Source organism: Sceloporus undulatus, chromosome 4, assembly GCF_019175285.1.
Source record: "Sceloporus undulatus isolate JIND9_A2432 ecotype Alabama chromosome 4, SceUnd_v1.1, whole genome shotgun sequence".
Classification (NCBI taxonomy): Eukaryota; Metazoa; Chordata; class Lepidosauria; order Squamata; family Phrynosomatidae; genus Sceloporus; species Sceloporus undulatus.
Window position 1 is genome coordinate 16,722,512 of NC_056525.1, and position 22,592 is coordinate 16,745,103.

The 22,592-nt window shown below is 40.5% G+C and overlaps 1 protein-coding gene across 1 annotated transcript in view; it reads left to right on the forward strand.

Annotated features, from left to right (window-relative positions):
* Nucleotides 1-1,226: 1,226 nt before the first annotated feature.
* SYCP2 (synaptonemal complex protein 2) overlaps nt 1,227-22,592 on the forward strand; it is a 46,063-nt gene continuing 24,697 nt past the window's right edge. The window contains exons 1-11 of the mRNA XM_042462447.1: nt 1,227-1,331; nt 3,765-3,847; nt 4,523-4,611; nt 5,183-5,217; nt 8,475-8,617; nt 8,695-8,747; nt 12,744-12,789; nt 13,118-13,213; nt 17,065-17,125; nt 17,360-17,508; nt 21,174-21,248. Coding sequence (XP_042318381.1) covers nt 4,544-4,611; nt 5,183-5,217; nt 8,475-8,617; nt 8,695-8,747; nt 12,744-12,789; nt 13,118-13,213; nt 17,065-17,125; nt 17,360-17,508; nt 21,174-21,248 — 726 coding nt within the window. The 5' untranslated portion in view covers nt 1,227-1,331; nt 3,765-3,847; nt 4,523-4,543. The remainder of the gene's footprint in view (nt 1,332-3,764; nt 3,848-4,522; nt 4,612-5,182; nt 5,218-8,474; nt 8,618-8,694; nt 8,748-12,743; nt 12,790-13,117; nt 13,214-17,064; nt 17,126-17,359; nt 17,509-21,173; nt 21,249-22,592) is intronic.

Here is a 22,592-nt window from a genome sequence, read left to right on the forward strand (position 1 = left end):
TCTTTATAAACATGGCAGAAATATCAACATATTAGGTGACATTGGCTTTCCAGGAATGATAGAATATGGTCTTGTTCAAAAGATAAGTATATGAATCTGGAAAATAATTCCTAGGACTAATAAAGGATGAAGAAATAGCACCTAGGTTTCTATGAAGTTTAAAAGCTGTGTTGTGATTTAGAATCAGTATTCACTGATATCAGCTTCATTTGCATGTCACTCCAAACCACAATTTAGTGTTAAGTGCATGAGTTTTAAGTCCACGTTTCCCCCTGTTTCCCCCTCTTGCAAAAAACAAAAAAACCCAACATAATGCTGTTTTCAACTAAGTGTGATTTCTGATATGTTTTACTGTAGTTAAAATAACTACGTTTTATTGAAAAAAGTGCATGCCAGTTTAGTTGATGAGCCTGACTTATTTTAATAAACTATAGTGACCGCTATCCATAATTCTTAGTTGTCAAGAGAAAACTTAGGCCTGTTACAGACTGCCATAATAAAGCTGCTTCGGGTCTCTTTGGAGGTATGCTGTTTAAATAATGCATGCAGCCTAAGAATCCGGAAGCTGCACCAAAGCTGCCCTCCAGTGCTTAGGAATGGAGTGTGGCTTTGGCGCGACCTCCAGACTCTTAGGACCCATGCATCATTTAAATAGCATACCTCCAAAGAGACCCGAAGCAGCTTTATTTTGGCAGTCTGTAACAGGTCTTATTTATTTATTTAGGTATTTATATCTCGCCCTTCAGCCCTAATGGCTCTCAGGGTGGCTTACAATTATTATTTTTAATCAGACATTTCCCTGCCCTCAGGCTTACAATCTAAAAGACATGAAACAAAAGGAGAAGGGAATGGTGGAGGGAAAGGGGATGAAGTCCAGTGGTTCTTCTCTCCCTCTGAGGCCTGGACCAAGGCAGATGGATTGGAGGGAGGGCTCTTCCTTCTTCCAGGCTATTCCTGATGGAGCTGGACCTGCCTGGTGAACTCTCTCTCAGGAGTTCAAAGTAGAAACAATTTCTGGTTGATGCTTTGAAGAAGGCATGCATTGAAGGGTTACATCCTATCACTACTGAGAAAGAGGAAGGGAAGTCAGGCCATCTTTATGCGCATGCAACCAATGTATTTTGTTCAAAGATGCAGTGAGTATTTTTTATTGAAAAGAGGCTTATAAATGCTGTTGAAATCACCATCTATTCCACATAGATTAACAAATTTTATTTTCTGTTTACATGGCTAATTGGTTTGAAAAGGCAAAAGAAATTCTTGAAAATAAAGAAAATGAAAAAAATGACAAATTCACTATTCTTTTTGAAGACTTCTTTGATGTCCTCATGGTAAATATAAACATCATGCATTATTTTATAGTTTATTGATATGGACTTTTCAGTATTTGTGCTGCCTTTAAAAGAAGAAAGGCTTTTACGTATTTTGTTTTACTTTTCTTCACTGATTTGCTTTAAAGGATTCTAAAAAGCTGCCTAAAGTTTACTTATTTGTGTTATAGACTTTCACTTTGTTCCTTGTGCAGATGAAGGATGTAATAGTTTTTTGTGGGTTTTTCGGGCTATGTGGCCATGTTCCAGAAAAGTTTCTTCTGACATTTCGCCAGCATCTGTGACTGGCATCTTCAGAGAATTCTTCAGATTTCTTCTGGAACATGGCCACATAGCCTGAAAAATCCACAAAAAACTATGGATGCCGGCCATGAAAGCCATCCACTTTACGAAGGATGTAATGTTAAAAATCTCAACAGATAGTATTCTTAAATGTAATATACAATATGTATAATATGTAGTATAAGCTGTGTACTGAAACAAGCACATGTGCTGGTGATTGTGTCTCCCCTTCACCACCCTCTTCTTCAGGTACCTTGGTGAAAATTAATTAATTACTTCAACATGGAGCTATCTGTATGTGAATGGATGTACACATACATATGTAATATGTATATTTGTGGGCTTTGGCAGAGCACTAAATAATTACTTTTATGTTGATAGTGTAATTCCATCATATATATGGTTTATATACTGTGTAACTTACATTCATTAGTGAAAGGAATTTCTGCCCGCATAAATTGGGGCAATCCCCATTTCCAATTATTTCCAATCCTCCTTTCCCATTGCAACTCCATGTGTTATCTGGAAAGTTACTTTTGAGATGATGCACTGATCTGTGAGAAATGGAGGAACTGGTAAAAATTCAGTTCTGAACCTTGTATTTTCCAGCAGCACAAATCCATGTTGATATAAAAATTAATAGTTATTTTTAACATGTGGAATGATTTTAATATAATGTTTATATAAATTGTAGGCAGTACATAATAGCAGCAGTGAAGGTATGTTTGACAACAATTTATTTCATTTTTAATCATATAGCTTGTTGTTTATAGTACAGTTAAGTGGTGTAAGCTAGAAGATTTCAATCTATAAGTTTTGAAGGGTTTTAAATTTGTATCCTGATGCACATGATGTACTTGTTAATTTCCATAGAGAAATGGTCTGCTGTTAAGCACACCATTAGGATGCTTAAATTACAGTATACTGATTTAGGATTTAAACAGCTGACTATTTAAACTATGCATTGAATTGCAATTAAAGAGCAAAATCTAGTATCAACTATGATTCTGTCAGCTGGGGTCCTGTTATGTTAAACAGCTCATGCAACAAACTGCAGTGTGTGCAATTTTTCTGCTCATTCAATAAGACATCCAAGACCTCACTGCATGAGTGTACTTCATGGTTTCTGGACAACAGTTGTCATGTGTGCAATGACAAACATTGATGGTGTCATCTGGGGGGGGGGGCTTTCTGTTCTGTTAACATTCAGTTGGATGTCACCTCCATTGTATCAATGGATTTTACAAAAGTGAAGACAAGCAAGACTCATTCTTTTCAGTGGACCTACTTTAGGGGAATCTAACATTGGATATATCCTCCACTAGCAATTGGGTTTCCTAGTTCTTTGTTCATGTCAGGCTGCATACATTTAAGATGGAGGATATTTGGAATGCCTTAACATTAAACTTTGTACAAGCAGTTGTTGTTGTTGTTGTTGCTATTGTGTGCCTTCAAGTCATTTTCGACTTATGGAAACCCCAAGGCAAACCTATCATGGGATTTTCTTGGCAGAATTTGTTCACAAGGGGTTTGGCATTTGTCTTCCTCTGAGGTTGAGACTTGCCTAAAGTCATCCAGTGGTTTCCATGGCTGAGCTGGGATTCGAACCCTGGTCTCTAGAGTCACAGTCTGACACTAAATCACTACACTACAGTGGCTCTTTGTACAAGCAGTAATGACAAAATATTTACTTTTTAAGGAAAACCATGGCGGGATACAAACCGCCATATAGTACGTATAGGATACGTACTAGGGTTAGGAAGGGGCGGTGCTTCCGCACCCCCCTAACCCTAGTACGTATCCTATACGTACAAGATGGCGGGGCTAACATGGGCGCCCCATTTATGTACTGGACGCATAGCGTCCAGACGTGTTTGCGGCGCCTATGACGTCGCGAATGCGCCGGCGGCGCTTTGCGACGTCATCAGTGTGCCCAAAAGAAGCTCCGAAATGGAGCTTCTTTTTTGCTCCCGCGGTTTGGCTGCTACGGCTCCCGCGCGGAGCAAACAGCGGCGGCAGGGAAGCGCCGCAAAGCGGCGGTTTGTATCCCCCCATATTTCTGTTTACTGCTAATTTGTGAATGTCTTTAAAATTTAAACATGAAACTTTCCAAATCATTCACTAACTGGCATATTCCTTTTCAAACTCTAGGTAAAATGCAAATACTTGAAAATTTTATATGGAGAACATGCACTCTTGCGCTGATAAGAGAATAATTTTATATTCAGCAGGAGGTAAAAATGTCTTCATGTTATTAATAGGGTTTGAATTCACATATATCTGTTGTTTTCATGTATCATTTTTAGAAATTAGAGGAAGCAAGTCTACCCACACAGACTGGCTCTTCTTAAGTAATCCGGTGATTGTGTGTTGGAGTGAATCATCTACAGTACATTGTTGCTCAGATGTAAGACTTACTGATTTCAATGGGACTTTCTCTCAGTTAAGCGAATGAAAGATTGCATTCTTAAAACAGATTTTGTCCCTATTGCCTCACATATTCCAGAACATTTAGTTGCTTTTCTCTTTTCTTATCTAATGCCTTTTCAAACCCTGGTCTTTTTTCTGACTTCATTGTCAATAAGTGTCAATCTTGCCATACTGTTGCCCTTGGATTTTTTAATGTTATTGCAATGTATACAATTAGACACACATTGGTCCAAGAAAGATCTGATTCTCTCAGTGTGTTTCAGGAAATAATGGTCAGATGGTAGTTGAGTTGTAAGAATACAATTTGCTCATCACAGCTGATTGCCTGTGTTGTGCCAGTAGAATCTATTGAACAAGAAATGCTTGACAATGGCAACAAAACAAATACATCTTTGAATGTATTAACGTTTAAGGGCATGTTTTGGTTAGTGCATAGCATGGTAATGTGATTAAAATGGTTTCATTTTTATTATTTTTAGGCAGTAAGAAAATTGAATACAATGCTTGATGCTATGCCTCGAGATACAAGAAAGAAAATTATTTCTACGAAAGAAATACTACATGCCATGTAATTATTTTATCTTTAATTTATCTTTTGTTAGAAAGCTGTTCTTAGAAAAACTATATCACATAAGGTGTAAACTAATTTTATGTTACTTTTAGAAATCAGTTTTAATCTGGATGCCACTGGAAAGAACTAAACTCCCTCTTTAAAGTCTTAAACTGAACCCCCTCTTCATTTGTGTATGTCTGTGTGTGCAGTTGTCCAGCTTTCCACACACGGCCACACAGATAAAAACACCATTTAGGATTGAAGCCTTAAAATGCTTAATGTTATTTGAATTACACCCAGAGATTTACCTGAATTGTGAGTTAATGCAAACTATATTTAATGAAATAGATATTTCTTCTTATTTCATACTGAACTTCAAATCTAAAAGAAGAAACCCAACACAAAACTAATTTTTGATTAAAGCAGTTGAAGTTTTATACAGAAATTTGCAATATAAATAAACAAAAAAGAAACAAAATTTTCTTGAACTTTGGGTATTACTAGGAAATGTATAAATAAAACATTAAACATAAATCAATATTCTTAAGAAGTATAATCAAGCTGAATCATAATATTTATTTAACAGGAATGATATGGGGAAGAGAATTTTGGATGCTGGGGGTAAGCACTGATACTATTTCTGAGAAATTTATTTGTTCTAATAATATGCCCAGAGACTGTGATCCACAATATAATGTTTTAGTATGAATTGGCCAAAAAAGTTTGGTCTTAAATAATAGCCACAGATGTTTATGATGATTATTGGGATTGTAATAGGTGGACTGGGGGAGTTCAACCTTTCTTCTCCTTTGTTTCTGGTAAATACTGTTTCTGGGCCTAAGGGCAGAAAAAAAATCATATAATTTATCAACATTTATAATTTTCAGACACCAAAAGGAACTTACCGGGTGTAGCCAATTACTCCACATTACAAAATATCTGTTAACATATTTGTTACCATAAGGTACCATATGGAAAAGCCAAATTAAGAAGTTCTGGACAAAGTGGTTGGTTGGATGGTTGAAAAAGAAGGTTGGGATTCTGTGGCTGGATCTGGTCTGCCTGGCATCAGGATGTCAGGAGTTGCTTAGACGTCTTTCCTGCCATTACATAATTAGTAAAAATGATGGGTTATATAAAAATAAGAATGATGGATTATTAAATGCAAAGGAGCAGTGTGAGAATGGAAGTAGAAGACCTATTTTTATGAGAAATAATCCTGCCATGATTTTGAAATTAATGTGATGTAAATGGTTGCTGGTCAGTTCCGACAAAGAAAGTCACAAGACTGGACCTATAGTTTCTTAATAGAGGTTTCTGAATTTTTACTACTGAGCCTGAGTTTTGGAATGCTGGTTCCCTGCTGGACTTATCACAGAAGAGGGAGATCTGACATATCCTTTATTTCTTGGAATAGCAGTCCTGATTGTATACTAAGAGATATTATTTATTCTAATTTATAGTCATATAATCTAAACTGGGCATGTAGCAAATTTGTTGAAATACAGAGTGCTGCTCAATGTGCCAGGCATCCCCCCTCCCAAATATTCCATTATCTCCAGCAGACCCCAGAATGCACACATATACATATACAGTGCTACCTCGGGTTACGAAATTAATTCGTTCCGCCGTTCCGTTCGTAACCCGATAATTTCGCAACCCGAAAAGGCTTCCCGTTAGCGCTGGAAAGCCGCTAGCCGCGCTTTGCGTTTGAATTTCGCGCCGAAATAAATTTCGTAACCCGAAAAAAATATCGTAACCCGGAACAGTTTTTTCCAATCTGACTTTTTCGTACCCCGGAAATTTCGTAACGCGATCATTTCGTATCCCGGGGCACCACTGTATAGCAAAAGCTATATTGCATCACTTTGCCAAATTGAAAGGGAAACATTTGTAACATTCGCATTGTAACATTTGCATATTACACAGAAATAATGGCCTGTTACAGACTGCCAAAATAAAGCTGCTTTGGGTCTCTTTGGAGGTATGCTATTTAAATGATGCATGCATCCTAAGAATCCGGAAGCTGCACCAAAAGCTGCACTCTGGTGCTTAGGAATGGAGTGTGGTTTTGGTGCGACCTCCGGACTCTTAGGACCCATGCATCATTTAAATAGCATACCTCCAAAGAGACCCGAAGCAGCTTTATTTTGGCAGTCTGTAACAGGCCAATAATAATAATAAAAAAGGCTCTTGCAAAGTGAGGTGCCGTGCCGACAGCAATCAGAAAGGGAAATGTAGCACAAGCAGACACATTCTATCAAAATGTATCACCCTGTAGAAAAAACATTTGCATAGTCTGTCAAAAATAAAAATACAAAGAGAGAGAGAGAGAGAGAGAAAGCTGCCTGCAAGAGGGAGGCATATTCCGTTCTCTGCCCTCCCTCTGACCTAATTCCCTCCCGTGAACTTGACCCTTCATCCTGCTCTTTCTCCTCCTCCTCCTCCTCCTCCACCCTGATTCTCCATGGCTCCCTTCCTCCTGCTCTTTCCTCCTCCTCCTCCTTTGCCCTGATTCTGCCCTCCATGGCACTCTCCTCCTGCTTGTTCCTCCTCCTCCGCCTCCTCCTTTGCCCTGATTCTGCCCTCCATGGCTCCCTTCCTCCTGCTCTCTCCTCCTCCTCCTTTGCCCTGATTCTGCCCTCCATGGCACTCTCCTCCTGCTTGTTCCTCCTCCTCCCCTCCTCCTTTGCCCTGATTCTGCTCCCTCCATGGACTCCTTCCTCCTCCTCGTCTCCTCTCCCCTCCCCTCCCCTTTGCCCTGATTCTGCCTCCATGGCTCCTTCCTCCTGCTCTTTCCCCTCCCCTGCTCTCCTCCTCCTCCTCCTTGCCCGATTCTGCCCTCCAGGGCTCCCTTCCTCGCTCCTCCTCCTCCTTTGCCTCCCGATGCTCCTCCATGGCCTCCCTTCCTCCTGCTCTTTCCTCCTCCTCCTCCTCCTTTGCCTGATCTGCCCTCCATGGCCTCTCCTCCTGCTCTTTCCTCCTCTCTCCCTCCCCCTCCTTTGCCCCGATTCTGCCCTCCATGGCTCCCTTCCTCCGGCTCTTTCCTCCTCCCCTCCTCCTTTGCCCTGATTCTGCCCTCCATGGCTTCCCTTCCCCTGCCTTTCCTCCTCCCCTCTCTCCCCCCGATTCTGTATGCCCCATGGCTCCCTTCCCCTTCCCTCTTCCTCCTCCTCCTCCTTTCCGCCCCGATCTGCCCTCCATGGCCCCCTTCTCCTCCTGCTATTTCCTTCTCCTCCTGCTCCTTTGCTCCGATCCTGCCCTCCATGGCTCCCTTCCTCCTGCTCTTTCCTCCTCCTCCTCCTTCACCCCGATTCTGCCCTCCATTGCTCCCTTCCTCCTGTTCTTTCCTCCTCCTCCTCCTTCGCCCTGATTCTGCCTTTCATGGCTCCCTTCCTCCTGCTCTTTCCTCTTCCTCCTCCTCCACCCCAATGAAGGGGAGGCATGTTCCGCCCTCTGCCCTCCCTCTGATCCTATCCTTTCCCTGAACTTGACCTGATCATGACCAGGGCGAAGTTCATATTTGCCGGGACCTGGTTTTTCTCAAAAGATACAGGTAAAAGTCTGCTTTCAAAAGACATGCATCAATGGGGCATTTGCCCCTGAATGGGTGTGAAAGCCTCGGTTTTGCTTGTGGAGAAGTTGGGGCTAGTATGAACTTCCCGTGGTTAATCCGGTTCCTGAACCAGGGTAAAAGGTAGTCTGAATGGCCCCTTAGTATCCCTGTCATGCTTACTTTGCTGTCATAACAGCATTTCAGTAGCATCGGTATATGTAATAAGTTATATTTTATTTTAAATTTAAAAACTAATCAGCAGTTGTGCTATTTATTTTTGTAAAGAGGATTAACAGTAATGTTCTTGTCATGCATATTATAGACTATGATCTGCAAGTTGCCATTACTGAAGCTTTATGCCGAATGACATCAGAAAAACAAAGGGAAGAACTTGCAAGCCAGTGGTTTCCAATGGAGTTTGTTACTAATGCATTTAAAGGAATCAAAGATATTGAGTTTGAAACAGTAAGTCATAGTCAAATACAGTTTCTTTTCAACATGGAAGATGATTGCAGTACTTATACTGGTTTTCTCCTTAATAGGATTGCAGAAAGTTCCTCAATCAAGTGAATGGCATGCTTGGGGACAAAAGAAGGTATGCGAGATATTAATGTTGATTGCAGGCAGTTCGTTGTTGTTGTTGTTGTGTGCCATCAGGTCACTTCCAAGTTTTAGGGACTCTAAGGTGAACTGATCATGGGTTTTTCTTGGAAAAATTTGTTCAGAGAAGGTTTATCTTTGGGCGTTCTTCTGAAGCCAAGAGAGTGTGACTTACCCAAGGTTGCCCAGTGGACTTCTGTGACTAAGTGGAGATTTGAACCTTTGTTCATAACCCAATGCGCAAAACATGATACCATGCTGGCTCCTTCAACTGAAGAAGAATATACCAAGTCTAGAATCCTGTTGTGGCACTATGATAATAGTGTAGAAATCATTATTTTATTATATTTATTTCCAAGATTTATATCCCTATTCACTATTGTGCATCATGTGAACATAAGGCCTTGACTCCCATCCTGCAATAGGCAGTGCAATTGTAGGATACATCATAACTATTCTGGCGTATATATACTGTACTCTGTGCTGAAAATGTATAGATCATGGCCTGATTTTATATACTATAAAACAGGGGTGGACAACTTTAGAAGACCAAAAACCACACTAGGAAAACTTAGAGGGCTGCACACCCCTGCAAACAAATCCTAGTTTGCCCCCAAATGCCCCAATGTCTAGAATGTTTCATTTTTTTAAGTCTCTTAGGTCACTCAAAAACGGAGCTTAAATGTGGCGTCCCTCAAGGCGCCATACTGTCCCCGATGCTATTTAACATTTATATGAAGCCGCTGGGAGAAATCATTCGCAGACATGGGGCAGGGTGTTATCAGTACACTGATGACACCCAAATATATTTCTCCATGTCCCGATCAGCAGCTAAGACAACAGATGGCATTTCTCCACTCAATCAGTGTCTTGAAGCGGTAATGGGCTGGATGAGGAAAAACGAACTCAAGCTGAATCCAGACAAAATAGAGGTACTTACAGTAGGGCCCCCAAACCAGGTATAGGGTTGCAACCTCCAGTCCTAGATGGGGTCACGCTCTCCACAAAGGACTGTGTTCACAGTCTGGGGGTGCTCCTAGATCTGTCGCTTCACATGAGAAATCAGGTGAATGCGACAATCAGGAGTGCCTGCTATCAGCTCCGGCTGATACGCCAGCTGCGCCCTTTCCTGGAAGTAAAGGACCTAGAAACTGGTACATTCACTGGTAACCTCACAACTTGATTTCTGTAGTGCGCTCTACATGGGGCTACCCTTGTGCTTATTCCGGAAACTTCAACTAGTGCAAAATATGGCAGCCAGGCTGGTCGCCGGAAAAACTAGGAGTGACCGAATTACACCCATCTTAAAATCTCTTCACTGGCTGCCTATTAGTTTCTGGGCACAGTACAAGGTGTTGGTTATAGCCTTTAAAGTCCTACATGGCTTGGGTCCAACCTATTTGAGGGATTGCCTGCTTCCATATAATCCGCCCCGCACCCTCAGGTCCTCTGGGAGGAATCTATTGCAGCCTTTAAAAACCAGATTAACTGCTACCTCCCAGAGGGCCTTCTCTGCAATTGCTCCCAAACGATGGAACGGTCTGCCAGACGAGGTCCGTCTTGACAGCTTTTTTAAAGCTGTCTAAGCTGGCAATTTGACGGATTCCTGAATAAAGTGCCCGGCCACAGAATGACTGCCCCTCACCACTCTGTCCTCGTATTTTTCTTTTTGTGTATGTGTGTGTTTTTAATAGATATTTTAATTGTAACATGTTTAATCCTGTTTTAAGGGGGTAATTAGGGACATAATTTTGTAAATGTGGATTTTAATATGTTGTGAGCCGCTTTGATTGTCTTGTAACAGAAAAGCGGGATATAAATAAAAGTTTTATTTTATTATTATTTTATTATTTTATTATTATTTACTTTAGTCTAGGAGAGCCTTTTAAAACAAGAAGTGAGTGGAAATTCTTTTCCTGTTCATTTTGTGTTTCTAAAAAAGGGCCTCTCCTGAGCCTAAATTAAACTAGAGGCACAGAATATGATGAAAATATCTCTCACACACTGGTGTTTTTTTGGGGGCGGGGAGGAGTAAATAATTTTTTAACATAAGGGGAGCCCTGTGGACCAACCAAAATGGCCCTGGAGGAGTGCATGTGGCCACACTCTGCCCATCTCTAATTCAACCTTTCAGCCAGCATGATGTAGTAATTTGAATGTGGACAAGGACCCTGAATACCAAGGTTTGAATCCCTGCTTGGCCATGGAAACCCACTGGGTAACTTTGGCCAAGTGTCACTCTCTTAGCCTCAAAGGAGGGCACTGAGCTTTTTCACACAAGAAAACAAAATGGAAATGAGCCAGAGATAGTGCCTTTGTGGAGTCGGGGGTAGTGCTTTTGTGGGGTTTTCAGGCTATGTGGCCATATTCTAGAACAGGGGTAGGCAACCTGCGGCCCGCGGGCCGGATGTGGCCCAGCAAGGCCTTGGGACCAGCCCCAGCCCGGTCCTGCCGCCGATTGCCGCCGGAGCCTTTGGCCTATCAGGAGGAGGCAGGCAAGGACGGGCAAGCGGCAGGCAAAGGGAGCAAGCGGCGGGCAAGGGGGGCAATTGTACCGCATGACATAACGTTTCAGTTGTTTTCCTGCCGGAGACAGCTGTAAAAGTGTCTCTTGTCAAATGGAATTTTTCAGCTTGGAAAAAAGACACTTTTAAAATTATCACCTATGGAAAGAGAATGGAAGCACTATGATGTCATGCAGTAGGGCATGTTGATATTTGGGTGATGAACCTTGCCAGTGATTCCGGTCCGGTGGCAAATGGATGAAGACGTTGGTTCTCTCTCCAACACAGGAACAGAGCGAAGCTCCAAACACAGGCTTTCGGCTTGCCTGGAAGAATGCCTAGATAAAAGAATCACTCTTCAGCAGTTCATTCCTAAGAGGGCTTTGTTACTTTGTTTCAAATAACATGAGCTAATCACCACTATACAAAAACTCTTACCAACCGACACATCACACTATCTCAAACTCCCACAGCACAGTGTTTTTGCTTATATACAGAATTACCATGAGGCTACCACTAAGCCCAGCCGCTTCCTATACAGTTGCTATGCACCATAGACACCAATCCCTCTTCAGACTGAAGACATAGCTTAGGCGGGTTATAGACCGCCGCTTTGAGGCGGTCTGCTGCCGCCGCCGTTTGCTCTGTAAGGGAGGCGTCGCAGCCATACCGCGCGGCTCCCTTACGGAGAAAAAAAGAAGCTCCAAAATGACGTCGCTGGTGCACTCGCGATGTCATTAGCGCCACGACACGTTCGGACGCACAGCGTCCGATACGTAAAGATGGCGCCGGCCGTGTGGAACGGCCGACGCCATATTGTACGGACAGAGTCTGTATTAGAGCCAGGGGCGTCTAGAAGAGACGCCCATTTTTTTTTAAATGGGACGTCCTGCGGACGTCCCAAGTGGCAGTCTATAACCCGCCATAATTACATTTAGTCCAGCTCAGTTGACCTTGAGCAACTGGCTGCTGCTCTAGACTCCAGCTGTAGCCAATTTAGGCTTCTGCAACCATTGCCACATCTGAACATTTTCACCTTCAATACATTAACAGGGCACACAGAGAAAGCTGCTACTCTCTGGTTCCATTTCCTCTTTGTTTTCTCATGCAATAAGGCTCACTGGCAAACATCCTCTGAACAAACCTTGTGAAGAAAGCACTGTGATAGAAATGACTTGAGGGTGCACACACAGACACGTGATACTTCATCAGTATGATATGGTGTTATCTAGAATTTCAGGTATGTGCACACATAGTTTTGGATTTGAGGATGGGAATAATTGACATTTCAGCTAAGAGGAAGCTTTAATAGATACTCTTAGTGATGGTTACATTAATGCTGTTATGTTTGTGTGGTTTTTTGTTTTGTTTTGCTTTGGGTGGGTTGTTTGTCAGAATAGATTATGGTACTGGGAAATGGTTCTTATGTCAATGGAGATGATAGGGAAAAATGAATATATGCTCCTTACAAAAATGCTTTCTTACAGAGTATTTACCTATCCTTGTCTATCAGCTATTCTGGATAAACATGAGGTAAGTTGTTCTCTATTGATTGTTCAGTGTTTCATGTTATTTGGCCTGTGAATGTTTTGTTTGCATTAAAACAGGAATCTGCTTTTGACTGTTTATCAACAAATGCAAAAACATGTGGAATAGAATAGAAAGAGGAACAACAAAATGTTCCTAACATGCCACAAGAATGTTTGTTTGGAGCTTGTTGTCCAACTAGAGCAGTTCAGAAATCATGTTCTTAACATTAATATTTCATGTTTCAGCCAGGAATACTACAGTACTATCATACATGCATAATCATTTTCTTTGCTTTTGGATTTGTGTGTGTGTGTTTTGTAATTTCTTTCAGCTACAGATACCAGCAGATGACAATCTTGAAGAATTTTGGATTGATTTTAATACTGGGAGCAGAAGTATATCTTTCTACGTTGCTGCAGATGACGAAGTAGGTTTTTACTTCATTATATTAAAATATTTTCTGGTAATAACCTAGTATACAAAGAGAACAGTTGTACTGAAATATCTTACAGTCTGCTTGTAATTTATGAGATGCAAGCTAGTATTTTAAAAATATATAGATGATTAACAGAGAACATCTATGATTCAGAAAATTCCAGAGGAATTCCTGGCCCCCTCCCCATATGGTCCCAGATGTCTGAGTAGGAAGTTTGGGGAATCTGTTTATAGTTGTGCCCAGGGTCACCTCCAATAACTTTGTTTCTATGATCTCTCTCTGGCACGGAAACTTTTTTCCTGAGATCTCTCCCTGCTGTTCTCCCTGCTGATTGCCTTATGGCAGAAGAGCGGGATATAAATAAAAGTTTTATTTATTATTTATTTCTGCAATTGCGAGTGATCTGTCAGATTATTTCAGAAAGAAGCCAGACCAATGTTTTTTGTGGGTTTTACAGGCTATGTGGCCATGTTCTAGAAGAGTTTCTTCCCTGTGCATCCTGACATGGTAGTGGTTGGCATGGTCCAGGATTTCAGTGTTTTCAAACAGTATTTTATGCCCAGCAGTAGCAGAACATGCCACAAACCATCCTGGGCATAAAATTCTGTTTGAAAACACTGAAATCCTGGACCATGCCAACCACTACCATGTCAGGATGCACAGGGAAGCCATTGAAATCCACAAACATCTGGACAATTTCAACCAGAAAGAAGAAACCCTTAAAGTGAACAAAGGTGGGTTACAGACTGCCGAAAAGCGGCGGCCTGCACCTGCCCCTTTCCCAGCTGGATCAGGGCCTCAGCGGCCAGAGCGGCAGCCGCTGAGGCCCTGATCCGCCGCTTTCCAGGCTGCGGGGAAGCAGCAAAAGGCCCCTTCCCCGCAGCCTGGAAAGGGGTGTCCTTGGGGCTTCAAGCCCCAAGGACACCCCGTGGCAGCTTGGCCCCTTTCTCCTCTGCGTCCCTGGGTGCAGCCGTCTGAAGGCTGCGCCCAGCGACGTAAACGGAAAAGGAGCTCTGTTTCGGAGCTTCTTTTGCGGCCAGGGAAGGGGCACACTATTCGCCCTGGCGCGGCGTGACTATGTCACGTCTGCGCCGCCCCGTATAGAGGCGGCGCAGTTGTCACGTCGTAATGGTGGCGGCCGTGTGGAATGACCGCCGCCATTTTGTGCGCGCTCTGCGTGTGCTAGGGTTGGGGGCATCCGGAAAGGACGCCCCTTTCTAACCCTAGCACGCACGGAGTGTGCACTTTAAGACCCGTTTGTAACGGGCCAAAATTTGGCTACCAGTCCTGAAGAATAGCAAAATGAGGACTCAGCAAATGCAAATGAGGACTCAGCAAATGCCAGGGGCTTTCCCAGCAGATTATGATCACCAATTAGCAGACATTAATCCTCTTTTGCATTAGCCTCCCAGTCTGAGGCCTGCCATCAGCAACAGAACAATACACATGCAAATCACTCCTGCATTCCCAGGCTCACACAGTAGATATATACTGAACTTTTTCCAGGCAAGCATTCTCTGAAGATGCCAGCCACAGATGCTGGCAAAATGTCAGGAAGAAACTCTTCTAGAACATGGCCACATAGCCTGAAAACCCCACAAAAAACTATGGATGCCGGCTATGAAAGCCTTTGACTTCACGCTAGACCAATGTGTTTCCTTTGAAGAAGAGCTGTATTTAAGGAACAATCTAGACCCAAGAGTTTGTGTAATTCCTTTAAAATGGTTACAGCACCATCTGTAGCTTACTAGTAATACTGCAGTTAAGCAGCATTGTTAGTTAATTCATTGATAATTCCCCGATGAATCTTCATTCTCACATCATTTGACTGATATTTTATTTTGTCCACAGCCTAGCAAAATCAAATTACAGTACAAAGTACAATATGGCATACCGTCAGACCATCCTTTAAGGACGGTCTGTAGCGCGCCATAATGAATTAAAAAATAAAGTTAAAATAAGACACAATACTGAATAAGATAGAAAATGACTATTAAAATATAAAATATTATATGGCTTATAGTACAAATTAAAATATGAAATATATTGTATTAGAATATACTGAGAACCACTGTGAAATATTAAAATATAACAGTTGTGCAAAATTTAGCTATCTTAGCTATATTTATGGAGTTCTGATCAAATAGAAGATGTGATACATAGAAATTCTCAAATATGCCTGGATTTTTTAATAGAATGCTGTAATAAAAGTTAATTTTTCTTAAACTTTTATTTATTGTAATTTATTTTATATTATTTACTTTGTTATAATGGGATGGGGATGGGGGAGAGGGGGTTACGCTATGAGTATTATCTTAACTCTATATTTTACTTATATTGTTGTTTATCACACTATACTCTTAAAGTGCTACTATTCCACTTTGACTCCTCTAGCTACCTCCTGTTGCATTCTGGGATTGGCAGTTTTAAGGAGGGGTATTTAGAATTCTCAGGCAGAGAAGTGGAATAGTAGCACTTTAAGAGTATAGTGTGATAAACATCAGTGTATTTTATGGTTTTCTTCTTGTAACCCAGTTTCATTCCTTCGGGAAAAGGCAGGATATACATAAATTATTATTATTATTATTGTTATTATTATTATTATTAATTGAATATTGGAATAAAACATGGCTGGCTGTCTCCACCTTTTCTGCTTCACAGGGACATGAGCACGCTTGGTACAGAGCACTCCTGAATCTTCCTTTCAGGAGTACCTATGGTCAGACATTGATTCTAGCTAATGTAAATACCATCCTGAACTTTTCAGTAATTATTTCTGCTGAAATCAGTGTATAAGTTGGCCAAAGATAAATGGTTTTGCAGTTCTGTATCCCAGATTTGTTCTGAACAGTAGTTTTACTGTCCAGGAGCTAATAGAGCATTGGGAGTAAACCCAACAATTTGTATTTTTCATAGAGTCCTTTTACATCCAGTTTGAAAGGTGCTTGTTTTGGCAGCACATATACTACAATTGGAGTGACATAAAAAAACATTAGCATGACTCCTGTGCAATGGTGACACACAAATTTATATCACATTCCAGATGCGTAGAAGAACAACAACAAGGCTTTTCTTGAGCCAATCTCATTCAGACGAAGATTGTTCAGAAGACACTGGGCTATGCCTATAATGCATTCATATTGGACAGGCTCATGGAGACAGTGGGGTTATTCACATGATGAAAGTAATCCAAGATGAATTTGGGATAACTTTTTGTTGTTCACATGCATCCCGAATGCACTCAATTAAGTTTGGGTAGGCTGCCAAAAAGCCCACCTACTCCGGGATAACCGCTATCGGGCTTTTCCCTGAGTTTTTACAAAATATTTGCATTGTCAGCTGTGTGAACAACAATGCAAATAGACCTGAATAGACTTAGGATAAAGCTCTCCACGCTTTTAACACATTTTGAGTGCATTCACATCATTGTCAGCCATGTGGTTGAGAAAGTGTTGCTCCTTCCTCAGTGGAACAGCCACTGCTGGGGAAAAGGGGGGGAAAGAGAGAGCAAAAAGCGGGAGAGGAAAAAGGATGCCGACCCTCCTCTGTCTGACTGAAGAGTACTAGTGGGTGCAGGGACAAGAAAAAGGTCCCCGCACGTGTGAGGAACCAAACTTGCAGAGATGTAAATTTACAGCGCTTTATAAATAAAGGTTAATAATAATAATAGATGTGGAGCTATGAGTTTCTTAGAAAGATAAGGTTCCTTGGACACATGAATGAGGCCAATAAGAATGGGATGGTGCTATCTTTTAAAGTCTTACACATTTGAAAGGGATATTAAATTTAAAAACAGTACAGAAAGAACTTTAATTTCTGTTTCCCACAAATGTAATTTTTAGGGTCATCAGTGGGAAACTGTGTGCATACCTGAAGAAGAAGTTGCAACATACATTATTGAAGGTATTTGAATATATGAATTCATATTTTCACATTGTTGTTTCTGTTTAAGGGATAATGTAGTATGACCACCTATGACATCCTTGCTGACTTAAAAACAAACAAACCTCAAACTATGTTTGCTTTAAGGACTCGTTTTCTTATTTACTGTGTACTTTTTTAACATATATAAAACAAATTCATTATTAATGTAGGTAATAAACATTTAATATTTATGAATATGTTTTGATTTTATAGAAAAAGACAAAAGTAAGTTGTTAACAATACATCTATGCAATCCGATGTCTGTGGGTGTTCAAGAAGGGGAGAAAATAATACTGCATTTTGATTCTGCTTTGGAAATTTTGGATGCAGTAAGAAAAGTCTATGGTGCAACTAAGTGTCAGGTAAGATGAAAAATGTCTTAACCTCCCCCCCTCAAAAAACAAACAACTAGCTGAATCATCAGTCAGAGTGGCTAAAGCCATTTCAGTATTGTGTCTTCGTCTGAAGTCACTCTGAAATCAGTCCAGATAATGTTTTCCCTGAAGCTTCCCATCCACCACATGCTCAAGAACCTTGATTAAGAAGGTGGTATTAGTGATGGGACAGTAGTTCTTATATACTTCAGGTTCCAGGAAGTTCTTTTCAGGAAAGTACACACTATAACCTCCTTCAAGGTAACAGGCACCACCCTCTGATACAGTGAGGAATTTAACACACTCGTCTCCTTCTCAATTGATCTCTACTAGATCTTACCAGATAATAAGGGCAGGTCAAGTTTACATATAGGAGAAACTAACTCAAGTGTCTTGTCCATATCATCAGGTTGTAACAAGTGAAACTGATTCCAGGAAACCTGAGCAGATGGCTCTTTGGTAAACATGTTCTGAGTGAACATGGATACTTTTCACCTCACAATGCTAGTAAATTTATTTTAGTACAAAGGATTCCATTTCTAGTGTCTCTGAGCCTGATCTCAATAGGCTCCCCACTAGGAACAGTTTTACTAGGCAGCATGTTCAAGTTAAGATAACAGAGGCATAGTAAGGCTTTCCCCCTCAACCTTGCTGCCACCTAATAAGCACAGCAAAGAATTCTTTCTGATCTTTGACCATACCCACTTTGTGACCTATGTCACCTGCACTATAGCTGTTGTTCACCCATCTTCATTGCTTGTAGATCTTCTGTGTACCAATGTGTATTAAGGGTTTTACAACACTGGATTGGATGCTCAGGGTTGCTTGTAAAGATGGCCCTTTCCATTTCATGATTTTATAATGAAAACAAGGTCTTTACCAGACATGTCTGATACCATATGTCTTAGAGCATTGACCATCTTTGTTCTGAAGGCTGTTTAATTAATATATGAAAATGAGGGATGAGGTTGTTAGAAGTTTGGGGAATTATATCATCAATGAGGCTCAGTTTTAATTTTCCTTGTTGGAGTCAGCTGGGGCATTGCATGTGCTGACCAGTGCCTTGATGCTGTAATGAACTGGGTGAGGTCCACAAAATTGAAAAAGTTTGGAGCTCTGGATTGGCAGTTGTCATGTTCAGTAACTTAGGTGCTATACAGACGGGCGCTATAGTGCGCCCTCGTCATGTACGAGGGGCGGCACTTCCAGATGCCCCTTGCACGTGACGAGGGCATCAAAATGGCGGCGCCCTGTACAGATGGGTGCCACCATTTTGACGTGACAGACGCTTAACATCTGCACGTTGCGGTGCCATTATGACGCTGCTAGTGCACCATTGGCGCACTGCGGCATCATAATCGCACTGCAAGAAGAACCCGCTTTTTGCGGATTCTTTTTGCTCCGCCCACAGGGCAAAGCAAGATGCCGGGATACTGTCCTTTTTGTACAGATCGTTTTGGACATAATCGTGCTGCAAGAAGAACAGCCTTTCTTGGATGGGGTTACACTCTTTCTTAAGGAGCAGTAATATAGCCATGGAGTACTTCTGGATCCAGCTTTGTCACTGGAGACTCAGGTGAAGTTTGAGGCTGAGTGCTAAGCACTGGCTTTGATTGGTCCTCTAGCTGAACAATAACATTTTAGGCACAATAGTACATGCACTGGTTACTTCCCAGTCGTCTACTAAAATGTTTTGAAGATGACTTGGAAGCTACAGCTAGTTCAAAATACAGCAACAAAATTGCTGACTGGAGTGCTGTATAGACAGCAGACAGCACTGATTTGGAAAGGATCTACACTGGATGCTACTTCCCTTCTGATCTGAATTCAAGGTGCTGGTGATGACATTCAAATCCCTAAATGGTTGGGATCTTGATACTTGGAAGAACTTTTGTTATTGTTAACCATTTTCTAGTCGATCTCGACTCATGGCGACCCTGTGTATGAGACATTTCTAAGACTCCCTATCTTCCACTGCTCTTCTTAGATCCAGCAAATTCATACCCATGATCTCTTTAATAGAGTTCATCCATCTAGCATGCATTCTTCCTCTCTTTCTACTACTGTCTACCTTCCTTAGCATTGTTGTCTTTTCCATTGAGTTGTGCCTTCCAGTTATGTGGCCAAAGTACTGTATGACAGCCTCAGTTTAGTCATCTTGGCTTCCAAGGAGGTTTTTGGCTTGATCTGTTCTAGGATTCATTTGTCTTTTTGGTTGTCCACAGTATCCTCAGCACTCTTCCCTAGCACCACATCTCAAAATAATTGATTTTCTTCTTATCTTCATTCTTCGTTGTCCAGCTCTCAAATCCATACACGATAACAGGGAATACAGTGGCTTGTACGATTTTGACTTTCATGCTCAGTTAAAAACTTTACTTTAGGATATTTTCTAGTTCTTTCATAACTGCCCTCCCCATTCCAGGTCTTCTTATTTATTGACTGCAATCCCGTTTTTGTTTGAGCCAAGGTATGGGAATTCTTTTACTATTTCTATTTCTTTATTGCCTAGGTTGAGTTTGTGAGAGTGCTGAACTTCTTTAGTTAGATATTTCAGTAGCTTCACTTTGTTTTAAACTGCAATTCACACCTTGCATCATTTATTCAATTTTCACCAGGCTGAATATGGTTTTTGTTTTGAGAGGGAACATAGGCTAAGTAGGTATTGAGCAGGTACTGAGCTTTAGTTCTTCTGACCTTCTCCCTATAAATACTGGCTACTGATGTGTTCTTCCTTGGTGATTTGTATTTTCTTCCATTTCATAGATCTTTCTGTCTTTCTGAATATCCATGGATCCATCTAATTCTTTTAGATTTTAACACATCCAAAATGTCTATATGCAGCTAACCTCCTTCCTTTAGACGCCTTCCATTTTTCTTTCTGTTTGGAATTATGTAAGTCAGAGCCTGTACAGACAGGCCAAAATAAAGCTGCTTCGGGTCACTTTGGAGGTATGATGTTTAAATGGTGCTTGAGTCCTAAGAGGCCAGAAGCCATGCCAAAGTCACGCTCCAATCCTAAGGACTGGAATGCAGCTTTGGCTCAGCTTTTTGCCTCTTAAGATGCGTGTGTCATTTAAACAGCATACCTCCAAAGTGACCTGAAGCAGCTTTATTTTGGCCTGTCTGTATGGGCCCTAAGATACTTTAAAAAGATACTATATATATCTGTAAAAAAAAAATGAAAATCTTACACCTCAATACTATTATTTGTAGAAAAGTAAATATGATACTGTCTGTTAGTGGCACTCAAACACTAATATTTTTACATTAGTATCTTACTTTTAAGAAACTCAAATCCATCATAAACTCATTGTCTCTTTGAGTATTTCTGACCTTAGGACCTTGGCCAATATATTCTTAAACTTACCAAAGTTGGCTTTACATCCAGACTCCCCTCCAAAAAATTGCACACCTATGTTTTGCACTCATGGTGTCACTCTTCTGTAAGGTAAAAATGATCACAGAAATAACTATGCATGCTTGGAATTTTTATCACGTCCCCTGTATGTTTTGGTTTGTTTTGGTGGTGATGATGATGAAAATGATGACTAATTGCTATAAGTACTAGAAACCTAAACTGTTTTTTTGGGGGGGGGGGCTTTTTATTCTCCTTTTGTACTGTGGAATATTTCTTAATAATATCTTTTTAGGGTTTTACAAAGAAGAATACCATATCAGTTGCCAAAACAACAGTGCATGTAATTTTTGATGAAAGTGGATCACAGGTAAATATTTTCATTAAGATAAAGCAGTATTCAATTATGTATGAACAAACACCCAATAGATTGGCTAAGATGGATAAGAAGAAGTCCAATAGGTGTTGGAAATGTCGGAAAGCACGAGGTACCTGGTTCCACATGTGGTGGCGATGTCCCAAAATGAAAATATTTTGGAAACAAATTCATATAACAATAGAGAGAATATGGAATATTAAATTTGAACTTCGTCCAGAAACTTACCTTCTGAATATGATTAATAAAACAACAGCAGAAATAGAGAAAAAATATGGGAGAATCTTACTATACCTGATATCAACAGCTAGAATATTGATAGGTCAAGTTTGGAAAGAACAATCCACCCCCAATTTAGATGTATGGCTACAGAAAGTGATGGAAGCTAAAGAGATGGACAGACTCACAGCCTACTTAAAGAACTTAGACACAGAAAAGGTAGAAAAAGAATGGAATCCTTTTATTCAACACTGTAAATCTAGATGGTTTACCGAAGAGGTACAGAAATAAAAGAAGAATAGGTGTACATAAGAGTATATATATGTATAAATATATAAACATGGGAGTATATGTATACATATTGATAAATACATTTGATAAACAATATGTACTCTTTGTTAATAACTACTTGAAATATGATATGGTCTGGTGAGGAATAGGAACATAATAAGTGTAGATACAGCCAGAGGCATTGTTTAAGAAACGGCGAGTTACGTTAAAAACCAGAGAAATTATTACACGAAGTTCAAGGGAGAGAGGGGGAGAAGGAAGTAATGGATTTGCTTTACTTTGAGAGAAGTAAATAGAAGACCACAAGGTAAAAGATGTAAGAGGTAAAATTACAAAGCTTGTAATTACCTTTGTTTTATGTATATATATTAGACAATAAAATATTTTTAAGGGAAAAAAAATGAACAAACCCTTTCCTAATTAGTGTGGAAGAAGAACACTGTGATCAGCTAGGAACCTTAAAACATTTTTTCTGATGTTGATGATGAGCTATAGTAATAAAAGTTAAAGCTTCTAAATTTTCTGCATGTAAAACAAACTACAGTAGATCCAAGTAGTACCAATTCCAGAAATGTAGCCAGAATGAATATATACTATTTCTATTAATGAATTAGATATACTAACCAGCATTGCTTAGGAAGATCACGAACCAAAATTAATCATTGGTTTCCACATCTCTGGAAGACTAGTTCCAATCTTGTGCTTCAGTTTCAGTTGCACTCGAGAAAGCAAATTTCTTCTAATGGCCTGCCAAATATACAACTCTTTATGAATTAAAAAATAGTTGGGATTTCCCCTAAGTGATTTTTTTGTATGCCATATAGCCTG